Below are 20617 nucleotides of genomic sequence, written 5' to 3' on the forward strand. Positions count from 1 at the left end.
AACAGCTAACGTTGGACATTTACTGCAGTTTCTTTACGAGACGGTTGACTTTTGTGACTGCAGACTAAAAGCTTAGTTTAAACTCGCCACAGTGAAGCCGGCACGCTCCACAACAATGATGTAATCACGGCCTGCGAGTCCTGCACGAAGGCTCCACAAGTGGTGGCGCCGCTTGGTCGTGCACCTCTGAATCTTTGCTACGACGAGGCACAAATAGTTTACTGATAAAAGCACTATTTAGATGTCTGACACATTGTTTTAGATGCTTTAGAAACAGGAGGTCTTAAAAATCTACATTTGAGTAAATATTTAACAGCCAAATCAAATAGTTTACAGCATATTCAACCTTTGTTTCTTTATAACACATTTAATACTTGACTTGTTTACAGGTTTTGTATGAAGGTAATAAAGTCTCCATGAATATGAGATATGAGTTTACAGATGATAACAGTTCCTCCTCTTGGTTGTGGAGGTTGGTTTATGGCGTTACACTGGTTGTCTTCCTGATTCTTCACAGTTCATTTAGTTTGTTCGTCCTCTGGTGTTTCAGAGAATAATGCAATTAAAAGCACGTTGAGTATAAAACCTTTTGTTCATGCTCGGAGCTCACACGCCATCAGAAGCTCACGCTACGGTGCCACGCCCAGGTGAACAAAACGTACATTTAGTCCAGGAAAAATAAAATATGAAGAAAAGAAATTCACAACTTTATGGGTGTAAGTTATGTTTGTACATAAATGAGGTTAAATGGTTGATTAAACAAATAGGAATAGTATAGATTGATCTTCTTTAGCTCGTTCAGGAACAGCATCAACAGATGTACTGGTCTTTCTCTAGAGTTCTGTGGGAGATTAGTGGACCTGGTTCTTGTGTTCATGGTGCATGCAGCCGAGGGTTAGTCCACTTTATTACACTTTAAAGTCAAGTGTTTGGAGCTAATTCAGCCTGTGAGGGATGCAGGTTTTGAACTAATTGAATTGTGGCTTTATTATAATCAGCATTTGGTTTGAATTATATTTTGGTTGAGCGTTTTGTATTTATCTGCTGCATACACGTGTTTAGCCTCATTTTAAGTGTGAGAATATTATCAGTGTAGAAATGTGCCACATTTTAATGTTGAAGTCTTATTTCTGTTATAGAACCACATTCACACCCACAAACGTAGAGGAAGAATAATATGTAGTAAAGATTCATCCGTGGAGCTGAAGCGTGGACTGACCTCAGAGTCTCCAGTCTGCAGTTTGGACTCTCCAGAAGGTCACACAGCAGCTTCACTCCTGAATCCTTCAGGTTGTTTCCACTCAGGTCCAGAACTCTCAGAGGTGACGATTTGGACTTCAGAGCTGAGGCCAGAGAAGAGCAGCTGACCTCTGACAACCTGCAGAACTCCAGACTGAATGAAGGATAAATGATGTAAGTTTAGAGGACAATGTTCATTCAGTGTCAGGCGTTTAGAACGGAGACGTTTAGAAAATGGAAACTCCAAACACATGAGCTGAATGCAGGTTAAAAACTGTGAGTGACAAGAAGTGAATAAGAGCTCTCATTAATACTAATGACAACGTGCTGCTGCTTCAATAAAGACCAAGTGACTTCACTTGAACTCTGCCAGCTCCATCTAAACTCATGTCAGCCCAACACAAAGACATAAAAACACAGAAACTCATTGAAGATTCCACTCAAGAACACAAAGTTAACAAAGATACCAAATGTGTCAGGAGGACATTTTAGGACAATATGTGAACAAAAGTTATGTATTTTAGGAATAGTGGAGTCATAACATCAAAGCAGCTTCAGTTTAAGCATCAAATAGATTCATAAAAATGATGAAAAAGCAAAATACTGAAAACATTTGTTGTTGTGTGATAGAGATATTTATTCATTGTGTTTAGTAACTTTTATCATTTACTGAAGAAAACCTGATGAGAATACAAGATGAAAATCAAGAATATATTCTATTTATGTAAAATAAATAATAATATTAACAAATATTTGTTGGTAGTCTACCGATTTATGAACATTGTTCTGTAACTCTTGGTTTATTCAGGCTTTTATTAATAACAAAAAGCTCAACTTTGTTGTTTTTTACAGAATCTGTGTTTTCCAAAGTTGTGTATTTTTACGATGATAAAAACTGAATATGGTTCAGAGAATTATGTTGAATATGATCATATGTCATCTGGTATTTTACCTTCGACTGTTGAAACTATCTTGGTCTACATTGTAGAAGAAGAAAAGCCGATCCGTCCGATGTGTTCTCTAAACCAGTGGTCCCCAACCACCGGGCCGCGGACCGGTACCGGGCCGCACAGAAAGAATAAATATTATATTATTCCCGTTTTATTGATTTTATTTTTTATGTTTTATTTTGAAAAATGACCGGATTCTCTCGCAATTTCATCCGCCTGAGTCTCTTGACACTTGGCAAGACGCTTGTCTCGGTCACGTGATACGTTACCTCAAAAGTGAAGCCCACAAACTAGCGAAAATGAGTAAAACACTTCTGGAGAGCTTCTTTGCAGAGAGGAAAAGGCCACTAAGGAGACAGAAGAAGAGCCGACCAGGTCCGTGTACGTTTTAGTCATCTGTTTCACCGTTAATTCGAAAAAAACTAAATACGGGAATACCATGGTATTCTCGTTTTTCGTTTCAAACCAAAAACGGGAAAACGGAAATGGAAGGTAGTATTTCCGTTTCTGGTTCTGAATTAAAAAACGGAAAAACCAAAGAACCAAAGTCAAATAACGAGCCGTATTTCGTTTTTGCAAATCCCTTTTTTGTTTTTTCCTTTAAAACGAGACTCAGAGCACAACAGGTATCCCGGAAACAAGAATATTTCAAAATAAAAGTGAAGGCAATATAATGACCGTATGCAAGAAATTAATAAATAAATAAATAAATCTCGGCCGATGGGAGTGTGTTAGCATCACTAGTTGACTACATGCTGTTTAATATTCATTTATCAATGCACACAGCAATAATCAACTGTTCCATTAATCGGTGCATTGTTTGATGCAACACAGTTCGTGATATAGTTTAATCAAAGTCATGTTTGTGTTCACAGAGATGTTGCTGTTGCACTGATAGTTGTGCTTCCACTGTGTTGTGCTGTTGATTTAGTGAACGCAGAGTGTAGCCTGTAAGGACACACAAAGTAAGTGTTTCTTTCTCCCACTAGGTGGCAGTATAAGTGTATTTAAACCATAGATTTAGTCATATTCACCTGTGCCTTTGTTAATTATCTAGTTTATTGATACAGATGTATTTAATGCTGATTATTTCATCTGATATTTGATGTTTATGGTTAATTTGCATTAGTTGTATACATCATGTATTTACTTGTTATATTTGTGTCATTTAAGAACTAAACATACCTACATGGAAGAGTGAGCATGTGTTGATCACGAGGCAATAAATAATGACAATTGAAAAAATAAAGATGTTCGGTTTATTCTTATTGAACATTAAGCCTAATTTACCTACCTCATTGATTTAATTGTCACACTTAAATCCTGATTTGAATGGTTAAACAGAAGAGGTCAAAGGTCAAGATGAGAAGACATAATGTTGGTCAAATGCTGTGGTCCAAATAAAATGACTTCAGTTTTATTCCCATTGAGTAACAGAAAGTTTGACTCTAGAATATTTAAAAAATGTTCCCTAATCTCACAAAACAAGAGCAAAAACCAGATTACTTGGTTCTCTTTTCTTCTTTGCTGCCATGTTACCGGTCTCGTGACCCCTCAGATTGATCTCTGGAGCTGTGGGGGGGGCAGACCGTCAGGCTGAATTGAGTTGGGAACCAATGCAACAGACTACCAGCTCATTAGCATGTTGGACACACCAGCACGACACTGTCTCGTAAAATGAAGTTCCCAATAACACTGGTCTGCAGAAGACTGCTGTGGGACGAGGGCTGTTGAAAACTGTTGAAAACTGCGACCGAGAGCACAAGCCAAACACTCCCCTAAAAGCAGAAACCTTCAGAATTAGTGCTGGCATTCTTCTCCCAGTGGTTCTAAACTGGTCTGGCTGTGGGACCCACCATCACCCCTTAATGACAAGCCGCGACCCGAATGTTCAACTTCTCAGATGTATTTAATGTAAAGATGGAGCAGTTTGAACCTGAGCTGAAAATGTCCTCTGCAGTCGTAGTGTAGGAGCTCTCTTGTGCAGAGAAATTGTTCCTGTAAGTCCCCGTCCCACATGTTTCACGTAAACGAGTAAAACAGCTTCATGCTTTCTTGTGCCAGAACCTCGCTGCACAAAACACACTGAGGTTTTTGTCCTCTATGTAAGAAAATCCATACCTCAGGTAGTCGGTGTCGTACTTGCGTTTCTCTCATTTAGGATGAAAACAAACTTTGTGGGTGTTCTTCTATACTGTGAAATGGCGGGTGTATATTAGCATTACAAGGCATTAACACCAAATACTGTTAAGGAGTGTGAATAACTCCTGCATAAAAAATCCCCTTCAAAATAAAAGCACAGGATTTTGGGGATTTTTCCCCAGTCAAAGGTCCACGACCCACTTTTGGGTCGCGACCCACCAGTTGAGAATCACTGCTCTAAACGATATAAACAACGAGTTCCATTGTGTTTTCTACTCTCCTTTTTCACCGTGAACACTGCGATGCTTTGTTTGGTAAGTCAAACATAGATTTTATAAATATGGATGATGCACAAAGACTGAGATGGCTGTTTAAAAGTGGAACATATAACTTAGCCAGGTATCTGCAGAAAGTCTGAAGAAGAGGAAAACAAAAGCTCTTTACCAAGTTTTAGTTTTTATTTTCTTCTACATGTTTTGTATTTTCAAGACCAGAAGATGTCTGGAAAAAAGTGTTGTCTTGTAATCCCATGTGGGATGGAGCAAATGTTAGGCAATAAATGAATAAATATGTTTTATTTAAATCTATAGCTCAACGTTTCTCTGCCACAGTTAATGAACTTTTACTACCGCTGAGGCTTTAAGGTCCTTTAAGATCAGTATAATATCAGCTTTATGTCTGCACAGGAGGAAAGAATGTTGGACTGACCTCAGAGTCTCCAGTCTGCAGTCTGGACTCTCCAGAAGGTCACACAGCAGCTTCACTCCTGAATCCTCCAGGTCGTTGTAACTCAGGTCCAGAACTCTCAGAGGTGACGGGTTGGACTTCAGAGCTGAGGCCAGAGAAGAGCAGTTGACCTCTGACAACCTGCAGTACCTCAGTCTGAATGAAGGATAAATGATGTAAGTTTAGAGGACAATGTTCATTCAGTGTCAGGCGTTTAGAACGGAGACGTTTAGAAAATGGAAACTCCAAACACATGAGCTGAATGCAGGTTAAAAACTGTGAGGCACAAGAAGTGAATAAGAGCTCTCATTAATACTAATGACAACGTGCTGCTGCTTCAATAAAGACCAAGTGACTTCACTTGAACTCTGCCAGCTCCATCTAAACTCATGTCAGCCCAACACAAAGACATAAAAACACAGAAACTCATTGAAGATTCCACTCAAGAACACAAAGTTAACAAAGATACCAAATGTGTCAGGAGGACATTTTAGGACAATATGTGAACAAAAGTTATGTATTTTAGGAATAGTGGAGTCATAACATCAAAGCAGCTTCAGTTTAAGCATCAAATAGATTCATAAAAATGATGAAAAAGCAAAATACTGAAAACATTTGTTGTTGTGTGATAGAGAGATATTTATTCATTGTGTTTAGTAACTTTTATCATTTACTGAAGAAAACCTGATGAGAATACAAGATTGAAACTATCTTCGTCTAGATTGTAGAAGAAGAAAAGCCGATCCGTCCGATGTGTTCTCTGAACCAGTGGTTCTAAACTGGTCTGGCTGTGGGACCCACCATCACCCCTTAATGACAAGCCGCGACCCGAATGTTCAACTTCTCAGATGAATTTAATGTAAAGATGGAGCAGTTTGAACCTGAGCTGAAAATGTCCTCTGCAGTCGTAGTGTAGGAGCTCTCTTGTGCAGAGAAATTGTTCCTGTAAGTCCCCGTCCCACATGTTTCACGTAAACGAGTAAAACAGCTTCATGCTTTCTTGTGCCAGAACCTCGCTGCACAAAACACACTGAGGTTTTTGTCCTCTATGTAACAAAATCCATACCTCAGGTAGTCGGTGTCGTACTTGCGTTTCTCTCATTTAGGATGAAAACAAACTTTGTGGGTGTTCTTCTATACTGTGAAATGGCGGGTGTATATTAGCATTACAAGGCATTAACACCAAATACTGTTAAGGAGTGTGAATAACTCCTGCATAAAAAATCCCCTTCAAAATAAAAGCACAGGATTTTGGGGATTTTTCCCCAGTCAAAGGTCCGTGACCCACTTTTGGGTCGCGACCCACCAGTTGAGAATCACTGTTCTAAACGATATAAACGAGCTCCATTGTGTCTTCTACTCTCCTTTTTCACCGTGAACACTGCGATGCTTTGTTTGGTAAGTCAAACATAGATTTTATAAATATGGATGATGCACAAAGACTGAGATGGCTGTTTAAAAGTGGAACATATAACTTAGCCAGGTATCTGCAGAACGTCTGAAGAAGAGGAAAACAAAAGCTCTTTACCAAGTTTTAGTTTTTATTTTCTTCTACATGTTTTGTATTTTCAAGACCAGAAGATGTCTGGAAAAAAGTGGTGTCTTGTAATCCCATGTGGGATGGAGCAAATGTTAGGCAATAAATGAATAAATATGTTTTATTTAAATCTATAGCTCAACGTTTCTCTGCCACAGTTAATGAACTTTTACTACCGCTGAGGCTTTAAGGTCCTTTAAGATCAGTATAATATCAGCTTTATGTCTGCACAGGAGGAAAGAATGTTGGACTGACCTCAGAGTCTTCAGTCCGCAGTCTGGACTCTCCAGAAGGTCACACAGCAGCTTCACTCCTGAATCCTCCAGGTTGTTGTGACTCAGGTCCAGCTCTCTCAGAGGTGACGAGTTGGACTTCAGAGCTGAGGCCAGAGAAGAGCAGCTGACCTCTGACAACCTGCAGCCCGTCAGACTGAATGAAGGATAAATGATGTAAGTTTAGAGGACAATGTTCATTCAGTGTCAGGCGTTTAGAACGGAGACGTTTAGAAAATGGAAACTCCAAACACATGAGCTGAATGCAGGTTAAAAACTGTGAGGGACAAGAAGTGAATAAGAGCTCTCATTAATACTAATGACAACGTGCTGCTGCTTCAATAAAGACCAAGTGACTTCACTTGAACTCTGCCAGCTCCATCTAAACTCATGTCAGCCCAACACAAAGACATAAAAACACAGAAACTCATTGAAGATTCCACTCAAGAACACAAAGTTAACAAAGATACCAAATGTGTCAGGAGGACATTTTAGGACAATATGTGAACAAAAGTTATGTATTTTAGGAATAGTGGAGTCATAACATCAAAGCAGCTTCAGTTTAAGCATCAAATAGCTTCATAAAAATGAAAATAAACGTGAGTCTGTGGACATTCACTGCCTCTACTTGTTGTTTTGTTCAGCCATTTGGAACAACAGACACATTTCTTTGTGCTCAGAAAAATCTATGAACCAAAAATGTGAACCCCACAGACTTTAGATAACAGTGGCGGGCCGTCAGGGCCTGCAAAGCCTTCTCTGCTGGCCTAAACAGAATCACAAAGTTATAGCTATTTTATAACTTAATATTTTTTCTGTATTATAATTTATAAAAATATTGTTCCCATTATCTTATTTTCTCATTGCACAGCTACTGTGTTCCTCAGTTGCTCTGCTTCCAGTGCAGCTTGTTTTAAGTAGAGCTTTTATCCAATCAGAGTTCACCTCTGTGTCTCTAGGTAGAAGAGAGGCCCCAGCCTGCAGACTCACCAGTGAATCCATGTGCAGTTTAAGTTGAATGGGGACGATATTGTTGATTCAACCAATCAGATCTTTAGTTTGGGATTCATGGACGCACCAGAGCGGTTTGCAGGCCTAGTTACGTCAGCTCAGAGTCCAGATGCCTCTCTGCCATCAAGGTGCATAGTGTGCTGTGATTGGTCAGTGGGCGGACACGTGACTATGTGCCCGCGAAACATAATGCTTGCTAGCAGAGCTTTGGTTGTAGCAGACAGAGTTCAAGTGGAAATATTTCAAAGACATTTCACCTAGCTTTGTTTTTTTAATATGAAATGGCGGAAGGAGGAGAAACGGATTTAGTGGCGGAGTTACTGGGAACGCTTTTCTCAAGAAGGACATTTCTGAACAAACTGGACAGTAAGAAACGACCCCACAGCTAGCAGCCCTGACCAGCCAGGAAAAGGATTTGTATGCAGCGTCGGAGAAGCGTTGCACATGTTATGGCTGTGAATGTGTTTCATTTTAACTGAGCGTCGGTACTTTTGGAGAGACTCGAGTGGATCTACAACTCAACGACCACGTTCGCAGGGAAACAGCTCCACAAACGCGGCCCGCCCTTCGCCGGTCCACGGCCGAAGACGACCACCCCGCTGCCGACGACCCCGGCGAAATACAACTGTGGAGGCTCGATGAATGGAGAAGGACTTCTTACTGGAACTGATGTACTGGGATTAAACTCTTTGTCAACAAAGAAAGGAGGATAGACAGCATTTGGTAAGTGAACTTCGTTTGTTTACCTCTACTGTTCATTTGTCTATCGTGGCGTTTTTATGAATAATATTTGAATGGCTCGTGCTCGTGTGGTGGAATGCGTGGATCCGCTGCAGGTCTGCTGGATTGATTTGTTGCTTTGTTGTCATATGAATATATGCGACTGCTCTTGTGAGTTTGTCATTGTGTTACATTGATTTGGACTATATTGTCCGTTAATGACGCAGCGTCCCGTCATGCTCGTATTCATGTATCTGCACTCTGCATTTCGTGTTTTGTATGATAGGTGTTGAACTTCATGTAACATTTTATTTCATTTGTCAAATGTTGCAGTGTTATGTGAATATGCGGCTTTTACACAAAACAAATAATAACCCGTAGCTGTGACGTCATAATGAGGTTATTAGAAGTGTCGAACAGCACTGAAGGCCCAGGTATAAAAATCACGGCCCGCCACTGTTAGATAAGAAGTGGACGTAGTCGTCATGACATCACCCATTGGTTGGTGGACTGATGTTTTGAAGCCTTGATTTCACCATCTTGGATTTTTTTCGTAATCAGTGAACAGGAAGTGACCATCTTTGGAATAAGGAAGAGTGACGTAGAGACGCGTATACGTCTCTGGTATAGACCTGTCATTCACAAGGTAGCCCCACCCTAAAGCATGCCCTGCTTTATGGTCTGTTTCAGTGATTTTCAACCGCTGTGCAGCGGCACACCAGTGTGCCATGAGAGATCATCAGGTGTGCTGTGGGAAAATGTCCAATTTCACTTAATCAGTCCCAAAAATTATTATTTAGTTGCACTGCAAATACTAGTTTGCCATTGTTGAGCGTCTGAGCTGCAACATAGTGGCTGGCTAAGTAATAAATACTCTTCCATGCCAGTAGGTGGCAGTAGGTAGCTCAATAATGACCTTGTTAATGTAAGACGGTAGAATTAAATGATGGGAGAGGTTGCGGTGACAAGACGAACAGCCATGGAGAAATATTTGAAAAGAAAAAAAATGCAGACTCTGAACTGGGCCCTGGACAACATTGTAACCCAGAAGAAAAGCCTCGTAAGGATCAACAAATTCAGACACGTGTCATTAAATTGTCAGCATATATCCGGCCCTCGGTACAATTATAACCGGCCCACGAGAAAATATCATATGTCTATCATAACTGGCCCTCCACACCACAGAGCTGCGGGATGAAATATATAACGAAGCATCTCACTGCGCTAAACCTCCAGCTGCAGGGACGTGTGACCACAGACATGTATGACCACAGACATGTGTGACCACAGACATGTATGACCACAGACATGTGTGATCACAGACATGTGTGACCACAGACATGTATGAGTCAAAATGATGAGATACTTTAACACAGCAGTCATAGAAGCAGCTCTTCACAGGTTACTCTACATTTGACATATAAATGGATTGTGAGTACATTGAAGACTTCTAAACGTGGCTTTACAACAGATGAAATACTTCAATTGCTTGATGTTTCACATGGATTGTACTGAGCTAACACACCCTTGAATATCATTTTAAGCAAGAAGCAGCTCTGGAATACAAAGAATAAAACCGATGTGGCTGAGGTTGCGACCTTCAATAAACAGCAACTGGAAACATCTGTTTGTTTTTTTGCTGGCAGAAAAAAAGTAAAAATAATAATAATCAGTTTTCTTTGCCTGCCCCCAAAAATGTGAAATCTTTTTGGGGTGTTTATTCATTTATTTATTTTGTAATCTTTTTTTTTTGCTGGCAGGAATGGGCTTCCATAGCTGCAGTTGACGTGTTAAGAGCACCTGTGCACAATAGAATGGAGCTGATAGACCTCCAGTGCAACGGCAAACTGAAGGCAAAGTGTGACTGTGGGCGCTGCACAGTTTCCAAGATTCAAACCCCTGAAACGATGCCTCAACTCAGCCTACATGCTGCTCAAACGCCCTGCATGTGTGGATGCACTTACCTGTGTGAGCAGCTTTTCTCTGTGATGAAGAGGAACAAAAACCCACACAGGAGTCGTCTCACTGATGCACACCTTCACTCCATCTTGAGGGTTTCCACAGCACAGAACCTAACCCCAGACATTAATGAACTGGCAGCCAAGAGAAGATGCCATATGCATAAAATAATGTAGCCTATTTATTTTTTCACTTTGTCCAATAATCATTATATCCTGTTTATTAAAATGTTGACCCTAATTAGCCCCTAATTAGCCCCTAATTAGCCCCTAATTAGCCCCCCTGGTGGACACTAGAGAGAATGCAGCTTTAACACATGAAGCTTTGGCTTCACATTTAGGAACTGGAGGTTGCTCCTTGGGGAAACCTCAGTCAAGGATTTGAAGATATACAAAAACAACGAGACCATGTACAGTCAGTGAACTGACCTCAGTGTCTTCAGTCTACAGTGTGGACTCTCCAGTCCAGCACACAGCAGCTCCACTCCTGAATCCTCCAGGCCGTTGTGACTCAGGTCCAGCTCTCTCAGATGTGACGGGTTGGACTTCAGAGCTGAGGCAATGACTTCATAGTGAGTCTCCGAAAGTCCACAGCCATTAAGTCTGTCATGGCACAAATATTTGTTAGATGTAATGATGAAAGAGGACACTTTATATTTACTTTATGCATTTGATGACAATGACAAAATAATTTCTCGTATTAGATTTTTTATATTACAACTAATTACAAAAATTGGAGGGAAAGAGTCGTCACCAAGAGCTCTACATCAGTGGTCCCCAACCACTCCCACTGATTCAGCGTTATTGTTAGTTGTATTTATTTATGCATTTTATATTTGTTTTCATGCCGGTCGTATCATTTTATTTCGTCGTGTTTATCCGCCACACCTTGAATGCCGGTCCGTGAAAATATTGTCTCACATGAAACCGGTCCGTCGCGCAAAAAAGGTTGGGGACCTCTGCTCTACATTATCTCAAAGCAGACAGAAATGTGTATAAATATATTAATGTGTATAATCCACAGACTATAGCTGCTGCTATAATGTTAGCATAGCCTAGCACGAATCAAACTGAACTCCATTCAGAAAACAAGCATTTAAAAAGTTGTTTTCCTGTCGTAATGCTGCAAGACCAAACAAGGCATGAATTCAGACTTTTTACAAATCAACATCATTATTAGGGGTGGGGGAAAAAACCGATACAGCATAGTATCGCGATATTGTATCGATACACGGAAGCCAAGCATCGACCTTTTATGATATAAACTATACACTTTTTGGTACTAGAAAAATAAAATCAATTGCTTTTTCAGTCCACTAGATGGTGCTGAGTTGTTTTCTGGTGAGGTCAGCAGAGCTCCCGGGTCAGTGTGATTGGTAGGAAGATGGTCAAAACAAAGATAGAGACATCAATCGGAGAAAGAAATCAGAAATGCGCAGTCCGCGTTACAATCAGACGTCTGGACTTATTTTGGATTTGTTAACAAGGAAGGGAAGAAGGACATGAATAGGACACATGGATATGACTCCGTCGCGGCGTTTTTTCACAGACACAGCCGTGCCCAAGCTCTACAGAGAAGTGCAGCTTAAAGTGGAGGAATCTTTGAGTACAGCAGAAAGAGTTGCATTAACTTGCGATGCGTTGACGTCAAGCGCAGTGGATTCCTCTGTGACTATAACAGCACAATATCTCACAGAGGACTGGGGACTGCTGTCTCACGTTCTCCAAACTAGAGCAGTACACGTAAGTCACACCGGGGCAAACATGACAGACCTGCTGAATGCAGCACTAGAATGGGGGATTGCCGACAAAGACCTGGTGGTTGTTACCGACAACGCTTCTAACGTGGGCGTTGCCGTTCAGTTAGCGGGATTCCTGCATGTGAAGTGTTTCACTCACACGCGCAATCTGGCCTCACTACGGGCGTTAAATCTGCCAACAGCAGCCAGGCTCATGGGGAGAGTGCAGCGCATAACCGGCTCTCTGCCCTCGACGTCCACGCATCGCAAGTTATACTGAGTTATATAACTCTTATATCGTACTTATATAAGTTATAGACATGTTTGCATTCAGTTAAGTTAGACTATGTAGACTGTAATACAAACAGTTCAGTTTGTCAGGTGCAACATTTATGACAGGTTTTTATGACAGGGTTGGTCAGTCTGTCTGCTTGACAATCCCATTTTGCTGCAATAAAAATGATTGAAGTGAGATGAACAGACTGAAAACGTTATCTTATTCGATAAAACATGTTAACAAAGTTTTCCTTTGGGGACATCATTTGTGGTTGAAAAAAGTAAAAAATCGCAATATACAGGACTGTCTCAGAAAATTAGAATATTGTGATAATCCCCATACGTGTGATTTAGTTTACTGAACCAAGCTGTTTTTCAAGGCTCAGGAAACCCTTGCAGGTGTTTCGAGTTAATTAGACGATTCAAGTGATTAGTTGAATACCCTACTAGTATACTTTTTCATGATATTCTAATATTTAGAGATAGGATATTTGAGTTTTCTTAAGCTGTAAGCCATAATCAGCAATATTAAAAGAATAAAAGGCTTGCAATATTTCAGTTGATTTGTAATGAATCCAGAATGCATGACATTTTTGTTCTTTTAATTGCATTACACAAAATAAAGAACTTTATCACAATATTCTAATTTTCTGAGACAGTCCTGTATGTTATCGCAATACTCAGCATATTGCAGTATCGTGATAATATCGTATCGCGGGACCTCTGGTGATTCCCACCCCTAATCATTATGTTGTTATTTTGGCATCGTTGTTATCTGGTGATTGTGAATGAATTTCAGTTAAATCTGTTTATTTTGAGTTCACACAGCTGTAGTAAACCAGGCAACATGTGTCTTGCTAGATACAGTGAATACGTTCACCGAGCACCGCCGGATGATGTTATGAACACAACGGCGTTTGGTTTCCCGCCGTATCTGGGAGAAGGGGTCTAGATCAGCACTGACTAAATATCTTGTAAAAAAGCTTAGTAATAGTGTAATAGATTTATTTTTGGTTTAGAGGTTATGATTTAAAAATGGTGTCATATTTAATCTCATTATGTACCCAAGATCTTCCTCATTGCCAGTTTTTTGGTTCATTTTGTAAAAAAGAAGTACGGTTTACATTTTGTATTATCTTGTCATTTGCAATCACCTTCATCTTTTCAAGTGTGTTTCAAGTGTGCATTGGTGTGATATTTGAAGATTTAAACTACTTATCTAAACTGATTTATTAAGTTCATCACATCTGTACTTACACAGCTTTCCTGCAGTTCCTCACAGCTGGAATGAGTCTCCGTTGACCCTCTTTTGAGGTGTTGTACTTCCTCAGGTCCAACTCATCCAGAACCTCCTCTGACATCTGCAGCATGTAGGCCAGAGCTGAGCAGTGGATCTCTGAGAGTCTCTTCTCCGATCGGTTCTCCGACTTCAGGAACTCTTGGATCTCCTGTTGCACCGAGTGGTCGTTCATCTCCGTCAGACAGTGGAAGATGTTGATGCTTCTGTCAGGAGAGATTTCATAACTGTTCATCTCCTTCAGGTTGTTGGTGGCTCTCTGGATGATTTCTGGACTGTTGTCCGTCCGACCCAGCAGGCCTCCTAAGAGTCTCTGGTTGGACTCCAGAGCGAGGCCATGAAGGAAGCGGACAAAGAGGTCCAGGTGGCCATTTTTACTTTTGAGGGATTTCTCCATGGCTCTCCTCAGGAAGACATCCAGAGATGTGTAATCATCCAGAGATGTGTAATCATCCCTCCCCATGAAGTCCTTCAGTACCTCTGTCTTCCTGTTTGTGAAACAGTGGAACATGTAGACTGCAGCCAGAAACTCTTGAACACTCAGATGAACAAAGCAGTAGACTGTTTTCCCGAAGATCACGCTCTCTCTTTTGAAGATTTCTGTACAAACTCCTGAGAACACCGAGGCCTCCGTGACATCAAGACCACACTGCTCCAGGTCTTCTTGGTAGAACATGATGTTTCCTTTCTCCAGATGTTCAAACGCCAGCCTCCCCAGCTTCAGAAGAACTTCCCTGTCAGCCTCCGTCAGCTCCTGAGGACTCGTCTCATGTCCCTCATGGTACTTCTGCTTCTTCCTCTTTGTCTGGACCAGCAGGAAGTGTGAGTACATGTCAGTCAGGGTCTTGGGCAGCTCTCCTCTCTGGTCTGTAGTCCACATGTGGTCCAGAACTGTAGCAGTGATCCAGCAGAAGACTGGGATTAGACACATGATGTGGAGGCTCCTGGATGTCTTGATGTGTGAGATGATTCTGCTGGACAGCTCTTCATCACTGAACCTCTTCCTGAAGTACTCGTCCTTCTGGGGGTCGGTGAAGCCTCGTACTTCTGTTACCCTGTCAACATGTGAAGGAGGGATCTGATTGGCTGCTGCAGGTCTGGAAGTTATCCAGACGAGAGCCGAGGGAAGCAGCTTCCCCTCGATGAGGTTCGTCAGCAGCACGTTGACCGATGCCTTCTGTGTGATATCAGACACGACCTCATTGTTGATGAAATCCAATGAAAGTCTGGTTTCATCCAGACCATCAAAGATGAACAGAACTTTACAGACAGAGAGCTTCTCTGCTGTGATCTTCTGTAATGTTGGATGGAAAACATGGATCAGCTGGAGAAGACTGTACTGCTCATCTTTGATCAAGTTCAGCTCCCTGAACGAAAGCAGAACCACCAGACTGACATCTTGGTTTTCCAAACCCTCGGCCCAGTCCAGAGTGAACTTCTGCACCAAGAAGGTTTTTCCAACGCCGGCGACGCCGTTCGTCAGAACGACTCTGATGGGTCTCTGTTGGTCTGGTGAGGCTTTAAAGATGTCGTGGCACTCGATCGGAGTGTCATGGAGGGCCTTCTTCTTGGAAGCTGACTCAAGCTGCCTCACCTCATGTTGGGTGTTCACCTCTTCACTCTGTCCCTCTGTGATGTAGAGCTCAGTGTAGATCCTGTTAAGGGGGGTTCCACTTCCTGTTTTATCAGTTCCTTCAGTCACATGTTCACAGCTCCTCCTCAGACTGATCTTGTGTTCATCTAAAACCTCCTGTAGACCACTATCTCCTGAACGACAAGGAGAAATGTGAGACACTCAAATGCTCGGACAACACAAGGACAGAAAATTAGGTATCTGTGGCTGTCTGTTAAATGGCCTCTCTATCTAACTACCTACCTGTTTATCTACCTGTTAGTGTACCTATCTACCTGTTTACCTACTTGCCCCTCATGTATGTAAAATCGTGGTGTCTTGTAATCCCATGAGGGCCATAAACTAATACATGTATGAATAAAAATGGTTGAAGCCACATCTATGAATCATTTCTTGGTGTCTCCATGCAGCAGAGAGACATCTTACTTTGCACAGTGCTGGTCCCAATGGCTGTCTGTAGTCCAGATCTTTCTCCACACTGGGGACAGGAGGAGTCCCCCGATGGAGCAGACTGGTCCCAGTACGAGGTGATACACTGTCTGCAGAACCAGTGTCCACAGCTGGTAGAGACTGGATCCTTCAGGACGTCCCGACACAAAGCACAGTGGGACGGCTGCTCCTCCTCGGGGTCATGAGCCTTCTTCCTGTCTCAGTGGAGACCAACACATTCTTTATAACACATTTTATATTCATCATGAGGTGTTTGAAGTCACTTTTTAAATGTTAAAAATATGAATCATTCCCCAAATATGAGAGACAATATCTTAAATAATTAGAACAAAATCAAATCACAGACCTTTACCGTGTCACTACATAAAGGTTTATTACCGTTGTGGAAGCATCGTCTGTGGTCACTTCTGTGAGCAGTCTCTGTTGTAAAGCTGACAAAAGCTCTCCAGATTTGCTGACATCATCAAACCGTTTGCCACTAAAGTTCTGATGACGGGTTGTTATGACACATGTCGCCCGTGGGTGCAAAGTAATATGGCCGCCAGAGACCGTGTTTTCTGCTGCTGAACTTTATGGGAGATTTCTGGCAAAACTTTTAACCTCCGTTGACGAGAGAGAATTTCTGTAAACAGATAAGAAGAAATACAAAAGGAACATTAAAGAAGTGTTACTGGTTTAATGGACGCTGGTGTTGGTGGGTCACAACTTCAACTTCACCACATTCATGACTGTGCCACCCCGGTGTTTGATGCTTCAAGTTAACCTTTATTAACTATTTTGTCCTCAAACAAAACAAAGCTTAATGTTTGCTAGTCCACACAGCTAGCTACTGCCTGCTAACACTGCCGTTAGCTACAATGTTACTATGAAGACAAATCACTGTCAAAGTCTGAGCGCGCAAATGAGATCCACACGCACGCTTTTTTTAAAAAGTACTTTTACAATCAAACCAAATATGACGTATACTGTATATATATATGAATATACTGTATATATATATATATATATATATATATATATAGAGATATGAATATACTGTGTATATATATATATATATATATATACAATTTATATTTTAAATGAAAACGGAAAGAGCAGGGTTGTCATATTTAGTTTGATTGTAAAAATACTTTAAAGTAATAAAAACAGATTAAACTCATTAGACCAGTTGAGGTGGTGATGTCATCAAGTACCTGCTGTTCTACTGTCAGAATGACTGAACTCGTGTCCTCCCGTCCAAAGTACACGAGTCTGTACTTGGTATTGAGAAAGATCCAGAAAGTGATTTGCCTTCATATGTTACGTTCGCGCGCGGCTAAGAGAGTAACACCGATATGAACCGTTTACATTGCGCGGCAACAAACTCCCCAAAAAGGTCCCAACATGTTCAAACTGTCACTTAGCTCGCGTTAGCTGAGAAGCTATGAAAAGTTTACCTCGTAGTGGAGCAGCGGGCTGTGTTCATCTGACAGTTTCCTCACTTTAACTTCCTGGTAGAAGTTTATCTGAAGGGCGGGGACTAAATGAACGTGACTGAACTTGTTTGTCTCTCTAACAGTCCGTTGATGCTCCACTCCCTCCTGTATCTACCACTCCTTCAGTCTTTCTCTTTGCACACTGAACTTCCTCTCTATCAGCTCATGTTCAACACTTAACAGCTGATATCTCACATTAATCCCACTCTGCCTTTGGCATGATGTATATATATATATATATATATATATATATACACATGTATTTATGTATGTATGCATGTGTATATATATATATCAAGATATTTTACAGTTGAAATGTAATATTTAGAGGGAAAAGTGTAACGTTAATGTTTTAAGAATTAAAGAATTAAAACTAAACCTTTTTTCTCTCAATGCACTGATGTCATTCTCACATCAGGACTTTTTCTTTTACAGTTTCTTTCCACTTGTCAAGAGACAAAAACTGGTGATTGAAAAGTAACTAACTCATGTTTCTACTGAGCAGTTCTGCTTTACTCACTAAAACACACTTTTCACTAATAACTACACACAGTTCTCTCCATTACACTCATCATTACAAACTAAAGAAACATGAGAAACCTGTGAAAACACCTGTAACCATGAAGATCACGTAGAAACCACAGCTTGAAGCTGTAAACAGCATGCAGCTTTGCTCTTTGGTGTGCACAACAATGGAGGCGTGTTAATGAGAATAAACACGCTGCGTTTGTGGTCATAGTTATTGTGGAAGGTTCCAGTGTGTTACAATTATTGTTCCTATTGTTTAGCAGCCAATCAGGAGCTGAAGCTGAGCAGGTGTGTGGACAGGTGGAGCTGGAACACAAACACGAGTCAGCTGCTGTGGACTGAAGGTGTCCTCTGTGTTCTGCTGTCACACTGCCCTCTAGTGGAACCACGCAGTCATTACACTGCAGCGGGTTCAACAGTACAAACAGCCAAGGCCTCTTCACACGTCTCACTACAGAGAGAATACTAAACAATATACAGAAATAAAACGAAAATTACACAAAAACTTGTCTTGATTTTCTCTACAAAATAAAAGTCCTGCTCCTCTATAGAAACAGAACCATCATGACTAGAAGTAGAGAGAACTAGAACATGTCTTTAGTGCAGAACAACACAGTTATGACATCAATCATTAAAAAGAGTTGAATTTCTTTGATAATTTCTTTAAAATAAATGTTAAACAATAGAATCTATGAATCCAACATGTTTCCAACAAGTGTTACCAATGTAAGAAATGGAGTCTCTACATGTTATAAATATGAAACTATTGACATGTTTCAGCCTCTCCTCTCTCCTCTCTCCTCCTCTCCTCTCTCCTCCTCTCCTCTCTCCTCCTCTCCTCTCCTCCTCTCCTCTCCTCCTCTCCTCTCTGTGTTCACTTCCTGAAGTTCAGTCAAAGTTTCTCTGGTTTGTGGTCACATGACTGTTGGTCTCAGATGAATCAATCATGACTTCATAGTTTCACAATTTAATGTTTTTAACACAATCTGGTTAAAGTGAACTCTTTATTTGAGGAGACATTTATAATGAGAACATGTAGAATAAAATGTGTGTGATGAAATAATTCAATGTTGGTTTAAACACTGATTGGTTGTTCACAATGTGACATCATCAGAGATCAGAGACTAGAAACACATCAATGACGTCCTGATCTCACGTGTGACTGAATGTTGGAGGATAACGATCGTCAGTAAAACTTTATTTACACTGTGATGGTTAACGGTAAACTGTCTGAGGCTCACGTGTGGTGAACGGTGAGGGGGTCAGGACGGATCACGGATGGACATCGGTCCGTTCCACCACGAGTCAGCAGAGACTTGATGATGATCTTTGGTTGTGTGGTCCACTGCTGCAGATGTGATCTACTGTATATTCATGTTGATTCATTCATGTGATTATCACACAATAGTTTTTCATCAACCAATCACGTGGTGTATTCATGAAACACAGCGGCTCTGTTGTTAGAAACCAAGACGGTAAACTTTATTTCTCCTTTTAACCTGAACAAAGGAAGTTCAGACCAGATCCACTCCTACCTTTCACAATAAAAGCCTTCGACATATAATATTCACAGGTGAGTATTTGTATGTTTGAGTTGTTTAATCGTCACATAGTGTAAAGGCCTGAAGCCTCTGGTTGGGTGAGTTAATCATGTGGTTTGTTATTTTACTACAACTATTAGCTTATTGTTGTTAGCGAATGATCGGCTGGTTATTTTCTCTATTAATCATTTAGTCCATTCAAATGTTAGAAAATAGTGAAAAAGAGCTCGAGGTGACGTCTTCAGATGTCTTGATTTGTCCAAAACACAAACATATTTAATCTTCTCTCACCAGAGACAAATCAAAACCACCAACTATGAGTACAAAGACTTTCTTACTGATACTTTCTGAAACACAAAGTTCTCTTCACTGTGTCTGGTGAGCAGCAGTCAGCTGAAACAAGCCAACACTGAAATAAAACCATTCTCATGAGATTACAGGAAGTATTATGTGATATTCATGTTGTTAACATGTACAGGATATGAACTATGTCATACAAATGTTAAAAAGGTCTGTTTACATGTTTTAATCTTCAGAGCTCCTCATATTAAACTAGACATTCAAAGTTAAGACTCCATGTCTTGATGGCTGCACCATCTCATCAGATATTACTGAAAAGTACCAAACACACAGCCACATCCAGTCTGAGCACATTTAAGGTGAAGATCTTCTCCAGGCAAGTCACCATGAACCAATCGTAAACGCCCAACAAGCGTATTTGAACTCGTTGACTCGGCCTGACAAACAAAACCCTTCATGATGTCGGAGTAACTTCAAGCGCTGATGAAGCAACACGAGGACTCTTTGACTTTGCCAACATCAATGTTGCTCACGGTGGTTTGGATCAACGTGGACATGTTGTGGGGCATGGTGTTGTATGATGTGCCTTAAACAGTTCATCCAGAGCACCAAGAGAAGAGCTTCACCTGCAAGGTTTGGACTTCTTGTCTTGATGCTGGAGAACTGGTGGACGTCCTTCCTCCAGCTCCAGCAGCAGGAGGGAGGGTTGAGTGCTGGTAGTGATGGCATCACGGTGCTCTTGATGTTTGTTCCAGTCTGAGAAGACAAACACACCGAGAGACATCAGAATGACATAGTTGTAATATTAGCAGTGTTGGACTTT

General features: G+C 40.9%; 2 protein-coding genes across 2 annotated transcripts in view; both read right to left on the reverse strand.

The window, feature by feature from the left end:
- Positions 1-20617, reverse strand: part of LOC306700482 (uncharacterized protein) — a 133556-nt gene that overhangs the window by 46182 nt on the left and 66757 nt on the right. The window contains exons 12-13 of the mRNA XM_079165508.1: positions 5040-5213; positions 1220-1393 (exon numbers count right to left, since the gene is read on the reverse strand). Of these exons, the coding sequence (XP_079021634.1) occupies positions 1220-1393; positions 5040-5213 (348 nt within the window). The remainder of the gene's footprint in view (positions 1-1219; positions 1394-5039; positions 5214-20617) is intronic.
- On the reverse strand, positions 7138-17455 carry LOC306700486 (protein NLRC3-like). Its single transcript, XM_079165515.1, has 8 exons — positions 17387-17455; positions 16329-16572; positions 15927-16144; positions 13828-15634; positions 10985-11158; positions 10562-10669; positions 9055-9345; positions 7138-7581 (listed from the first exon to the last, which is right to left on the reverse strand). The coding sequence occupies exons 2-6, from the start codon at positions 16340-16342 to the stop codon at positions 10636-10638; spliced, it is 2247 nt and encodes a 748-aa protein (XP_079021641.1). The 5' UTR covers positions 16343-16572; positions 17387-17455; the 3' UTR covers positions 7138-7581; positions 9055-9345; positions 10562-10635.

This window comes from Pholis gunnellus, assembly GCF_910591455.1.
Source record: "Pholis gunnellus genome assembly, chromosome: 8".
NCBI classification, from domain to species: Eukaryota; Metazoa; Chordata; class Actinopteri; order Perciformes; family Pholidae; genus Pholis; species Pholis gunnellus.

Excerpts from the sequence above, each read along its gene's own strand:
- LOC306700486 (XM_079165515.1), bottom strand. Across the intron at positions 15,635-15,926 it reads TGGGACCAGCACTGTGCAAA|GAGATAGTGGTCTACAGGAG; the intron begins GTAAGATGTCTC and ends CTTGTCGTTCAG. Across the intron at positions 11,159-13,827 it reads AGGAACTGCAGGAAAGCTGT|ACTTAATGGCTGTGGACTTT; the intron begins GTAAGTACAGAT and ends GTGCCATGACAG.